The following is a 13,706-nucleotide window of genomic DNA, read 5'->3' as shown; positions in this document are numbered from 1 at the left end:
AGGGTAAGTCAATTATTATCCTCAATTTAGTTATATTTTTGTTTATGTTGTTTATGTTTGGGTTTCATAAAGTCTGTGCAAGATAGATCCCAAAACAACTCACACAGTTGTATAAACAAACGCACTTGGACATCTGCAAAAACATTAGGATCGCTACGGTAATGAACGGGACATCTTCTTAGACAGAATCATCACTGGTGACGAAGCATGGATCCATCATTACGAGCCAGAGAGTAGACAGCAGAGTATGGAATGGAAACATCCAAATTTGCCTAGCAAAAAAAGTTCAAGACCCAACCATCTGCAGGAAAACTGATGCTTATGGTTTTTTGGGATTCACAAGGCCCAGTATTGGAACATTATGAGGAAAGGGGCACAACAATAAACAGTGCACATTACAGTGAGGTGCTTACTGCCAAGCTGAAGCCTGTAATTCGAAGAAAACGCTGAGGACTGCTGTCGAAAGATGTTGTGTTGTTGCATGACAATGCCTGTCCACATATCGCTGCCCACACTGCTGAAATGCTTCAGAAACTCAATTTTGAAGTACTGGCTCATCCTCCGTATAATCCTGATTTTGCCCCTTCTGACTACCACTTGTTTGGTCCACTCAAAGAGGCATTAAAGGGCCAATTTACCTTGGATAAAACAGTGAGAGAAGCGGTGCATTCCTGGCTTGCAGCTCAACTGAAAACCTTCTTTTATGAGGGCATTAGGAAGCTTGTGCAACGATGGACCAAGTGTGTTGAAATGCAAGGGGACTACGTTGACAAATGATGTACATGTAAGTTTCCTATTTGTATTGCAATAAAATTTATAACTACATTGAGGATAATAATTGACTTACCTTTGTATAAAACAATATTGTGTTTGACACTGGTCATTCTCATGTTTGCATCAAGACAAAACACCTCCTCATTATGTTCTTCAAGTTAAAAGAGTTCCTCAATCAAATTTTTATTGAATGGATAGAATGCTGAAGAATAATTGAATATCGCTATACAGAATGACATCATATTCATGTGACTTGATGCCTTACAATATTTTATTCTGGGAATTCTTAAAAGATATGATATTTCCATCAGATCCAAATGACCTGAATTGTAATAAATTGCTAACTGAAAACTCAGTTAATATTATAAACTGGGATAACTTTATTGGGATAACATGTAATTTAGTGATTAAATGTTGTCAACGAATGCATAAGGACAGAAGAATGGCTTTTTTCTTCTTATTTTAGGAAACTCTTCTGTTATTTGTAATTGGGGAAACTGACATCCAGTCCATCTGGTGTATAAAAAAGTTTATATATATATATATATATATATATATAGAGAGAGAGAGAGAGAGAGAGAGAGATAATTAACTTTGAAAAGGATCTGTATAAGACTACCTAGATAATTTTGTTTCTTGAATCATGCCTGTTGACATTTTAATAATTCAGACTAACAAATTTAATCAAAATAGCAAAAATTTAATCAAAATTTGTATTATTAATACATACTTAACAAATGCGCCATTACACTACCTTCTAATAGCAGAATAATCTCCAGGTTTTATTTTTTTTGTGGCCAATAGCAAAGGACTTATTCCTTTTTCATCCAAAGCATTTACATCAGCTCCCTTATCCAACAATAACTGAACACATTCATCATGAACGCCTTCCACTGCTTGATGTAATGGTGTACGACCCCAGCACTCTGGTACTGGCAACTACAAAAATATAAAAACACTATATGCAAAAATAATCAGAATTTGTACTTGGAACACAAGTACAAATAATCTGCATTCTTTGCACAAGTAAGGCATTCCATGTTCGTTTTACTTGATTGTTAAACATGTTCTGTAATTTTTGTAGTGGGTGATGATTATACACAGCGGAGAGTCTGCATTAAATTTAGTTTCCTCTTACGGGAAAACAAGTGCTGAAGTAGTAGTGATCTATCAAAGCTTTAAGTAAAACATGAATAGATTTTGTGTTTCAAATGACAAGAAATATCACTTGAATACTGACTAAGGTCTGGCCAACAATTCTACATTTAGATATGGAAAAAATCCTGAAAAAGGTCACAATGCAATTTGCAAAGATTTTTGTCGGTGAATTGAAGAAATTTCTGAATTTATCTGTACGATTTAAAGTTTTTGTCAACAAATGATATGTCAAAATGAAACACGTTGCAGTAAAATTTATGCCTCAGTTACTCGCAAAAAATCAAGAAATCAGTTATATATGAAATCACTTATAACCTGAAAACAAAATAACATCAAGCTAGTGGAAATCGCAGAGTTCACCAAGACCAAAAAAAGCATGGCAAGTTTGATCAAATGTGAAGACAAAAAAGATGAGAATGAACTTATTTACGTGCTTGTTTTTCCTGGACAGATGGTGAATCAGAATTTCTACCTGGAAATTTTGAAAAGATTGCCCTTTTCTTTTGATCTTTTTGAAAAGATCTAAACTGCCCTCTGTATCAAACAGGTTATGTTGAAAAAATGATTGTAGACCCCCACCCTTTCTTTATACAAGCACATTTTCTTGTTCCTATGTATGAGAAAGAACTCAAAGGAAAGAATTTTTGTACTATAGAGGAAGTTAAAGATAAATTGCTTCAGGCCTCAGGCAATATTCTTTTTCAGGGATTTCAAAAATGTTTCCAGGAATGGGAACATTATTGGGACAAGTGCATTCAGTCACATAGAAAATTAAAGTTTCAGTAAGTAAAAATTATGAAAACATTTTTTTGTTAACAATTTCAGTTATTTTCAGGTATGTCCTTGTACATCTATTTACATGAAAGGAGTTTATATAATACAAAACAGAATTTTCAAGATCTGCTCATATAATGAAGGCAAGGTAAACATTACTCGTTGGATTAACATTTACATTTCTAAACTTGTTATCAGTACTGTTGACTGCTCTCCACTTTCTCCATTTTAATCAAAATCTGTTGGAAAGAACACAATAGGGTTGTATAATAAATTAAAAAATATTTGTTTAATTAACAAATTGGCTGTGGTACTGATTTGTGTGCCCTGTACTTTATGATGAGGTACCATAATCATTCTACCTTTGCTTTCTCTTCAGTGAATCAGGTGTATTTTTCATCTATCCTTCTCATTTATTTTTTAAGTCATTCAGAATAATCTTAAAAATTAAATTCTGACATTAGAAGGATTAAATTTGGAGCGGTACTGGGTGGACAATAACATACCATTTGAATATAAAATTCATAAATAGTTCCAGCAGTGGCTAACAGATAGAATTTGATGAGATGAAGCTTACAAAATAAGGATTGCTATTAACACATCAATGTTAACACAAATATTGGGCAATGAGGTCTTGTAAAGCACAAAAATTAGAAGCACTAAAAAAATACTGCAGCTTTATTAAAGTAATTTCATTCCTCAAATTTTGTTAGAACAAATACATCATTCATGTGTATTCCCACAAAAAAAAGTAAAATAAACACAAAAACAAGATAATGGATACAGATTAAAATAAACAAGGCAATTGAAGTAAAATCCTTCTGTTTTAGTTTAGAATGAAATTCTGAGAAAACATAAAAATAAAACCCACTTGAGTAGTTATTTGTACATGTACACTTTATTATATTATTGGGCAGCATAAACAGCCAGGTTAAAACTTTAAAAATCATTAAACAATTAAACGGTTTGTTTTTAAAATAAGTTGAATTTATTTCATAAGGAACTTTTAGAGGTAATTAGCAACAGCTTCTTTGGTGAAGTAACTAGAAGCACTGTTGTTAATGGCACTTATCTTACAAAAGTTAAAAAGATTCAAGTACATAAGAATACATTATTCAATATACTTTTTCAATAAATTGTTTGTTTTCCAAAATTTCATATGTCTGTAGATTTAATATAACACAGGTCAACAATGGAAAAACTGTTTGAAAACAACTTGTATAGAAAAAACCCGATATCCCATTTTTGAATGATCACCGTACTTTTCCCTTTGATGTAGCTATTCTAGCTACATTTGTTGGGTAAGTAAAACTTTAAATAGGGAACATCATGCTTTATTTTTGCTAAGAATTAAAAGTTCATCGTTGGAATTTTTAAATTATTCATAATATTTTTCTTCCATGACAGTTAACTTTATCAATTCTTTTTAAATAACTTTTTTCCCAAGGTTTAAATAAGAAACATAATTTTAAGAAATTTGTTTATACTTTGTTATTTTTTCCTAAATACAACTATTCAGGCGCTAAACCTCATCTTCAGTTGGATATATGTCCAACCCAAGAATACATTTTTTTAAATAACGTATCTTATAAGGAAATTATACACAAATTATGAGCTATAATGAAAAATTAATGTTGGCCAAAATATAGTTGATTTTCACTATTGACAACCCGAATTTAATAGAATACTATTAAAGAAAATACAGAAGAAAAAAAAATTCTAAATCTATTGATGTTACAATAAAAAAAAAAATAACTGCTATTTAAAAAAAATGAAGTTGCCTGCAATATTTGAAAAATGCTAATACTGTACTGTAAATAAAAATAAAATTTATCTAACTTCACTTACCCTATTTAAAGGTAAAAACACTTTAAAATGAACACTATTTAAACTTTTTGTAGCTCTTACAGATTCAGGTACCCTACTGGTGCCACAGTTAAAATGGACATTCTGTATACTAACAAAAGGGAATCTGCAAGCATCCCAAATGTAATTGTGTACCTAAACAAAAGCTTTTGGATCTCTATCAACCAAATACGATTAGCTTGTTTTTTAATATTGTCAACAGTGAAATAATAATAGGTAAATGTTTTTATAGCTGATTTTCATGTTTCATAGTTGAAAATACTTTTTATTTCAATAACCATTGAATCTTTTCTTTCTGGTGTGAGACAGTGATTTTAACACTTTAATTCACTTTTTTTGATTTGAAAATGTTTCATTGTAGCGGTAAGTACACTGAGAATACGTGGAGGAAAAATATCATTAAAGTTTTCCAGATATTGATATTCTACATCGAAATCCTATCAAAAACGTGATCAATAAGTTCCAAAAAACTGAATCTCCAAAAACATACTTGAGTCCAAAAGACCATCTACCCCGACAGAATCTGTATATTTCAAAGGAAAATAAAACCCTACCAACAGAAAACTGGCAGCACAACAAGCAAAAATCTCAAGGAGTAGTGCATATAGAGCCCTTTCTTTCTTTTTTCCTGTTTAGCCTTCAGTAATTACCTTTCAGATATTACTTCAGAGGATGAATCAGGATGATATGTATATGTGTAAATGAAGTGTAGTCTTGTACAGTCTCAGTTCGACCATTCCTAAGATGTGTGGTTAATTGAAACCCAACCAACAAAGAACACCGGCATCCATGATCTAGTATTCAAATTCATGTAAAATAACTGGCTTTACTAGGACTTGAACGCTGGAACTCTCGGCTTCCAAATCAGCAGATTTGGGAAGACGCGTTCACCACTAGACCAACCCGGTGGGTTTGCATATAGAACCCTAAATATTTAAAACTACACCTACATAAATAACTGCAGAGCACAAGTTGTACGATACTGATTTTCTTATGTGTTGAATGTTCCCAGTGGTATTTGTACTTCATAAATAATACATTCTTGATGTAACATATTTTTTTTCAGATGAAATGTTATGATAAATACATTTCAATATGTTACTATGAAATGTTTCAGATAAATGAAACTTAGTTTCACTTATTGAGTGAGAAAAGTTGGGTGTAGTCTTTGAATAATCTTCATATCTTGGAACAAGTATTATAAGATGAAAAAACTGGAGTTTGGTGAACTATATCAGATAATCAGATAACCACCCACTTTTTCCAAGACATGGTAAACTCAAAATGTTATTTCAGTGAAATCATTTTTAAAAAATGGTCTGGCAATCGAGATTCCCAGATCTAACACCTTTAAAGATTTTTATTTATGGAGAGTAATGAAAAAATCTGTTTACAAGAATAATTCTCATACACTAGATGAACTAAAAAATAACATAACTGAATCTTTAAATGCCATCATTCATTTGGTGCTTTAGTGTGTTCAATCATGTGAAACATGTTCAGAAATGCCTGAAGGCAAATCATGGCCATAATGAGCATCTTCTGTAAATAAAGAATCATTGTAGTAAGTATTATTCCTGTTTCTATCATTGTTTTTTGAATATAATAAATTAAACATTTGTAAATACTAATGCACAGTTTCATTTGGGATATCATAAGCATGTGTTAAGTGCTTTCTTTACTTTACTTAAAATTATTTTTCATTTATCTTGATTTTTCAAATAATTACAATCTTTTATAACATTTTTTTAATAGGTATGGGAATGAATAATAATGCAAATATACATATATGTTACAAAATTCCAGTTCATTTATAATAATAAATTTCATTTCAAGAACTTATGTAGGAACTGCTTTGTTTGTTCTGTATAAGAAACCTGTTATTTTTTTCCAATACTTCAGATATATGAATGACCTATACATCTATAAAAAACCAACACATCTATAAAATTTTAATATCCAGAATCAAGCATGTACGTTTTTTTTTTAACAAACAGGAAAACTATCAGTCTGAAGTGTGAATGTCAACAAAGTGTACTTACAAGAATAGCAGCAGAGGCTTCTCGTGAACAACTCACACCCTCAACAGACTGAAAACCACAATCATTATCATTGTTTGACCATGGCATAACAGTACACTGACTATTTGCTATAGCTCCAGCTTCTAGTAACAGTTTAAGAACTTCTACAGAACCTTCTGTTGCAGCATGATACAGTGGAGTTCTCCCAATTTTATCACAACAGTTAACCTAAAATTATAAAAATTTAACATGATAAATTCTTACTAACATTTTTTAGTAAACATGAACAACTGAAAATAAACAAGATTTGACATTTCATTATTACTGAAATGAATAAAAAAAAGAAAATTAAACTGACAAAACTGAAGTAATAAATTTACTTCTCAAATAGTGTAAATTTTCAGGTAAATCTTATTGATGCTAATTATTAATTCCTTCATTAGAATTTCTAATAGCACTGTTTCCAACATCAACCATTTTAAATAGGTTGTAAAATCTTTTAAGGGTGTAAATAAATAATGATTTTAATATATAAACACTTTTTCTACAAAAAAAAGTCAAAATTTTATAATTAAATATTCTTTAAAAACTTATTTCAAAATGTTTCCAGTCAACTTTACAACCATCTTCAGTGACTGGTCCAACTTGTTACATTAATATTGCCCAGTGATTATTATTTTTTTAATTAGCCAAATGTATTTAGAATGATGTTGAAAAATGTAAGAATTTAAATTGTGTTTGTTCATTTTATATGATTTTTTTAAATTCTTTTTTTATGCGCTATATAAATGAACACAGACACAATTCAAATCTAATATAATTTTTGATCACATACTAAAATACGTCCCCAAAATTAGAAAAAAAATTTGTTTACACATAGTATGAGAACACCAGAACCAGTCGCTCACTGATAATAATTACAAGGATGATTGAAAATATTTTTAAATAAGTTTAAAAAAAATTCTGTTATAAAATTTGGTTTGATTTGTTATTTTGAAAGTGTACATTTTTAGATTATATCATTACCAACTATCATAGATTAAAAAAGCAAATAATTTATTTAGTCTGAATGTTTGTAATATTTCAAATATTACTTGGTTTTTATGTATTATGAGTAAATATTTATTTACTGTTTAATATTTTTGTATATGGCTATGTATCTTATTTCTATCTTTTGTTATATATAGTATTAATTCCCTGTCACATCTTGGCCCGCGCTATATGGTTACATGTGTTTCCAGTAGCAATCAATCTTTTTATTTAATGTTTATAACTCAAGTAACTTGAGGCAGGTGCAGCCAGTCACACATACAGTAATGGTGGCATTGGCTGTGGTGGTTGACCCACAGCAACATATACCTTTGCACTCCTCAAAAAAATCAGAATTAAAAAACCTGAAAGTGGTTTTTAAATATTTATCTAAAAAGTATTTGTAGGTCCAAATCTACTGAATATCTTGTTTACTATAGCTGGGATTGGAAAATTTACAATCATTGTTCAAAAATTTTTCTATCTTTCTCATTTCAAGGTTGAATTTCAAAAATCTACAAATTGGTTTATTGACATGAACATTACACTCATCAAAAATCAAATTGATTTCTTCATTTGTTACAGAATAGTTGAAAAAATAACAGGGTTTCAAAAAAAATTCAAATATAACCCTTAAACCCGAAATGAAACTCAAAAAATCTGGAAATTGATTTTTAGATGTTCATAATCAATCAGTTCAATAATTCAATTCATTAAAGTTTGCGCTTCAACCGGCAAATCTCCACTACATTTTATATATTAGGCATTATTCAACATGAAATATATCCAAAACACTGCTCAGTTACACCAAGAAACATGGGTAAAAATTTAATTTGGGACAGACATGAGAAAGATCGGGTAGTTTTATGTTTATCCCAAACAAAGAAAAACTCTCTTCCTCTTTATACAATAATATAGATCCTTCATAACTGTGGATGCATCCTGTCCGTGCAATGTAGTGTTTAATGTAATCACTAGCTTTTTTCACACTCCTAGGTCGCTATATTTGTTAACATATTTTTGCTACTTTTCTGTATGTTCAATAAAATCAAAATCATCTTTAAAATGTTTATATTATGTTTGAAGTTTGAAAAGGAACATAGTAACCTTCTGTCCTGAAAATGTTGGCAATTTCTAATGACGGTAGATTGATATGTATTAGTATTACATATTTTCTGTTATTAGGTGTGATTTTTTTATATTCTATGTAGCATGTTTCTATAATGTGAATGGGTAGCCATTACCTTGTGTTTGATGTTTCATAGTATTAAGTTGTCTATATATATAGTGGCTGACAAAGGTGTACATATTAGATGATGTAATGTTTAAAAAAACTTCTTGTTTATCAGTTTAGGGTGAATAGAAGTTTTGCAAATAACTGTGTTAGTTGTAATGCATTTTCTAAAAATCTTAAAATTTTGTTTCTTATCCTTTGAAGACAGTAAGGTTAATAAAGTTAAACAATTCATTATGTTCACACTCTGCACTGAAACATTTACTAGAGTACACCGAAGATTATCAGAATATTTTGTACCCATATTTCTCAATTTGTAATAAATTAATGTTTTTGAAGAGTTGTAAAAATATTTTAGACAATATTTTCAAAAATAAAAATAGGTGAAACCATACTAATTTCTACTGATTTCATAAAAGAAAATTTTCTATTAAAATCATATGTATATTTTTGTATGTTCGAGGACCAGTTTGAAGGTTCTTTTACTTATACTGTAATACTTTCCACAGGTCCTGTTATAAGTGTTTTTGAGACTTTTTAAATGTTAACAATTTGTTGTCTCAGATAATTTTAAGATAGATATTTTCCAATTTTTCATCGTCATTGGTGGATTGTACAGTATAATTATATTCAATGTGTCAATCTGATATCCAAAAAATTTTCATACAAAAATTTATAATGATTAGATGGAAAACTGAAAGGTAAAAAAATAATAAATATATCCACATTTCAGAAAACCTTGTTTTTTTGCATTCATTTTTTTATTTTTAAGAAGGTACAAGTTTTTCACTTTTTGGGCTTTTTGTTAATGCCTTGTCTTTATATGGTGACTTTTTTTATACAAATATTACAAATTTTTTTATACAAATAAATCTAAAAAGTGTAAAATAGAAGTTTTAAATGAAATGGCCCTAAACTGTAAAACATTTTCAGTTTTATAAACTTGTAACATTGTTGAACTCATTTAGTTATTTGTTTTAAATTTGACATTGACTTCAAAAAGTCAAAATCTACAAAAGAATTGAAATAGTTTTTTTTACAATTAGGACAGTTTTTTAAGTTTATTTAATTATTCATATTACAACAATAGCCTGATGACAAATAACAGTCACTTGGTTGTATAATAATGAAGTTAATAGCATGTGAAAAGTGCTATACTTGACTGGAGGTCAAATCCAAAACCTCAGGTGAGAGAGTTTAAAATCAAACTTTGAAAATAAGTTTATTGATCTCAGTTACTTATGAAACATTAAAAACCCTCAATTTTTATTTTTTAATTACTTTTGAATTTTGTGAAACTGCTCTGCCAAGGGTTGAACTCCCCTTGACTCAACAGCAAATATCGGGACAGTTCTTTTTTTCATGGAATAACACACCTACTTATTCCTTACATGACATAATATAGTATTATGAACTGATCTGATAAGATATTTATTTATTTAATGAACATTACAACTTACTAATGAAATTAACCAGTATTTGGAGTTAAAAAAAAAATTACATAGAAATAAGCTACCAGAAGATCTTTCAGGACTAAGATGCAGTTTATTTTTTAATGATATTTAAAATAATATTTAATTTTTAATGGCCTGAATCACACACGATAGTTTACAAGCATAGCAAGTACTCCATACCAGGCTTAGTTGGAAAATTGAGAAATGAAGTAAATATTTTCTCACTGTGATAAATATATTTTACACATCAACATGGAAAAACCCATCAAAATCAAGATGATATTCAATTTCTCACTCTTTCACCCGATTGTACAAAAAATCATTACTGTCAGAGAAAGCAATTTTTACTAGTACAGTGTTTTATCTTTCATGTGTCACAGCAGTGGAAATGTACATTCATATGAACTTTTTTATATGATAAAAATTAACTTAATTGTTTTCGTTTATAGCTACATCCATCAAAGAGTTTAGAATAAAAATTTGTATAAATTACCTGAGCTCCATTCTGTAGAAGTAATTTAACTATCTTAGCGGCTTCCTTATGATCACTTAATGAAGATGCTAATTGTAGTGGAAGTACTCTCATAGAACCCGAACGAATATTAACAGTTAATCCAGCATTACTCAGACTTTCTAAAACTCGTTTTACTTGAAGATAACTAGACCAGTTTATTGCTGCCATTAATTTTGCAACACTTTGACACACATCTTCCCTTTTGAGTTCGATTACCATTTTTGATCGATTATTTTGTAAATAAAGTAAAAATAATAATAAATATTAAAGGAGAAAAAATATAAATACATACATTTCTTAAAAAAAAAAGGAAATGAATATAGTAAACTACACGATTGATAAATTATTTGTATGCAGTCATATGAATAAAAGATAAAATAAATATATACTACAGAGAATATTGATAGAGTAACTATTACAGAATGGTTGTTTCAACAACTAAATAAAATTATAAATAATTATGTGTTACACAAAGATTTTTTATGTTACTGAATTTGTGGTTTTTGTTTATTATTATCAGAACACTGTTTTGTGGTTAGATAACAATATTAGTAATAATCTATACACTTACTTAAATAGTTGAAAGTCAAAATAATATCGTGATGAACATGTATTACACAATGAAAATACTTTTCATGAGTAATTAGTTATAATTATAAAATAAAATTATTAAATCGTGTTAAGAAATAACCCCGCCTTAAATAACTTAGAAAGAGTGGGTACTATTTAAGTATACTGCATATTGAATATGTTTACAGGATTAAATAAAATAAATAAAATTAGAAAAAAAAAATTACAAACCAGTAATCTCCTTAAAAAATGAATATTTTATTCTGACTGCTATATAATAATACATTAAATAGATCACACCAAGAATGAGTAGGTAATCCACAGATAAAAAAAAAAAAAATAACTGCCCTAGCATTTGCTTGGAGTGATCAAGGGAAACCATGGCAAAACCAAAACCTTGATCAGAACATCATAACAAAATGTATAATTAATCGACATCATTTAACGTACTTATTAATTATTTAAAATATAAATGTATAAAATGATAATTAATTAAATATGTGAAGATATTAAACTTAAAACTATTATGAATAATCCAAAATATTAAAAAAATTTCATTAATCACTTTTAAATTCATTACCCACCTTTAGAAATATTTTTGTAGCTGTCATTTCAATCACAACTTCACAGTTACTTTACCAAATACGGTAAGATTTAATTTTAAAATGCTGGCTTCACAGTCAGATTAAAATAAGGTGAATAGAATAAACGAATAAAAGATGTCAATAAAAATTATTTGTGCATATATTTATGTACATATTAAACAGTAGTGTAGAATTTTTTTTTTATTAATTTATTTTTTAATTTTAATCTAACTCATCAATGAACATTTTTCCAGTAAAACGAACTTTTTTATTGTTTTTTTAATTAAACTAATGGGAAAAGTTTTTAAATGGTTCGGTAATTTATTAAGATAATAGATAATAAGATAATATTAATAGATAATAAGATAATAATTTATTAAGATAGCAACAGAATCATAATAAATAAGCCAAAATATTGTGTCAGAATGGAATGAAAAGGTATCAGGGGATATTATATTCCTCTATTAATCGCAGAGTTTGGACATTAGCAAGTTCCTTGCTGCTGATCTTTCTAATTTTCAGGTGGGTATTTCATTTTTATAGCTTTATATATAAAACAAGTCTAAAATAATGGTTTTTTTTTAAATAAAAACAATCAATTATTTGTGTTAATATAACTTTATTTATTTACAGTTTTCTTTACATAAACAGAATTTTCTGCACAACTGATAATAAAACAAAATTCAGTTATTATTGTTTCTACTAATAGCAATATATGATATTTAATAAAAAATTATTTTCATTTTCAGTAATAATATATCTTGCTAATTAATTTACAGTTATTACTTTACGCATATGTTATACTGGATCTTATTAAAATTTATTAACTAAACAAGAATTAATAAATCAATTTCCTTTAAGAAAAATACTTGCAAGTACATTACTCTAATCAAAGGTTAACATTACTTTTGTCTGTAATTTTAAAAATTTGTATTAAAGTATGATACTTGTTCACATAAATACTTGCTTTGAATATAAAGCAAATTTTGCTTACTATTCACAAGCAGCCATGAGCAGTTATTCCTATAATTTATAATTCTGCCTTGAGTGCATCTAACTGGTTGTTTATTTAACTATGAAATTTTTTTAAGTATTTCTTTATCTTTATATGTATTTATAGTAATAATTACAAATGCCACAATGAAAAAATACAATCGGATAGTAAAATGTATTAATACAAAAGAATTACAGATAAATTTTTGTTTAATAAACCATAAAATATATTAAGCCTACTCTAAGTAACGACTACTAATACTGATGACGCATTTCTCATGGTATTTCATGTGCTTCAAAAATACTCAATATACTCCTGTCAGCACTTAATTAACTTAACCCTTACATGAGTTCTGAAAAAACTGGAAACTACTCTGATCAGAAGGTCATCCTTTCTTACCACCATACCTTTTTCTTATCCTTGATCTGTTTTTCCTTTTATCATTCTCTGAGTGTATGTCTATGTTGCGCTGAAAAGAGGAAGGACCCGTACAATTTTTAATCGAGTGCATGTGGTTGTTTCTTTTCAGTTATGCTATGGGTTCAGGACCATCTCAGCAGTGCCACCGGCATAGTGGCTTGCATTCCTGGATTTCCTCGTTCAGAAGAGGAAGGAGATAAATAGATAAAAGGGGAGAGGGTAAGGTGGATGTGGAAAGCGTTGTGTGTCGGCAGGAGAGATGGGATCAGTTGACAAAAGGCAGATGGATCTGCAGACTGATTTCTGACTTTCAA

The 13,706-nt window shown here is 28.8% G+C and overlaps 1 protein-coding gene across 2 annotated transcripts in view; it reads right to left on the bottom strand.

Moving 5' to 3' along the window:
- LOC142333904 (transient receptor potential cation channel subfamily A member 1 homolog) overlaps positions 1-11,176 on the bottom strand; it is a 45,003-nt gene extending 33,827 nt beyond the window's left edge. The window contains exons 1-3 of one of the 2 annotated variants that reach the window (XM_075381500.1): positions 10,804-11,176; positions 6,615-6,821; positions 1,529-1,713 (exon numbers count right to left, since the gene is read on the bottom strand). In XM_075381500.1, the coding sequence (XP_075237615.1) occupies positions 1,529-1,713; positions 6,615-6,821; positions 10,804-11,043 (632 nt within the window). In that variant the 5' untranslated portion in view covers positions 11,044-11,176. The remainder of the gene's footprint in view (positions 1-1,528; positions 1,714-6,614; positions 6,822-10,803) is intronic. The other variant, XM_075381499.1, reaches the window with a different exon arrangement.
- Positions 11,177-13,706: the final 2,530 nt, after the last annotated feature.

This window comes from Lycorma delicatula, chromosome 13, assembly GCF_047948215.1.
Source record: "Lycorma delicatula isolate Av1 chromosome 13, ASM4794821v1, whole genome shotgun sequence".
Classification (NCBI taxonomy): Eukaryota; Metazoa; Arthropoda; class Insecta; order Hemiptera; family Fulgoridae; genus Lycorma; species Lycorma delicatula.
The sequence above is the reverse complement of the archived record's forward strand: the minus strand, read 5'-3'. Positions and strand labels throughout refer to the sequence as shown.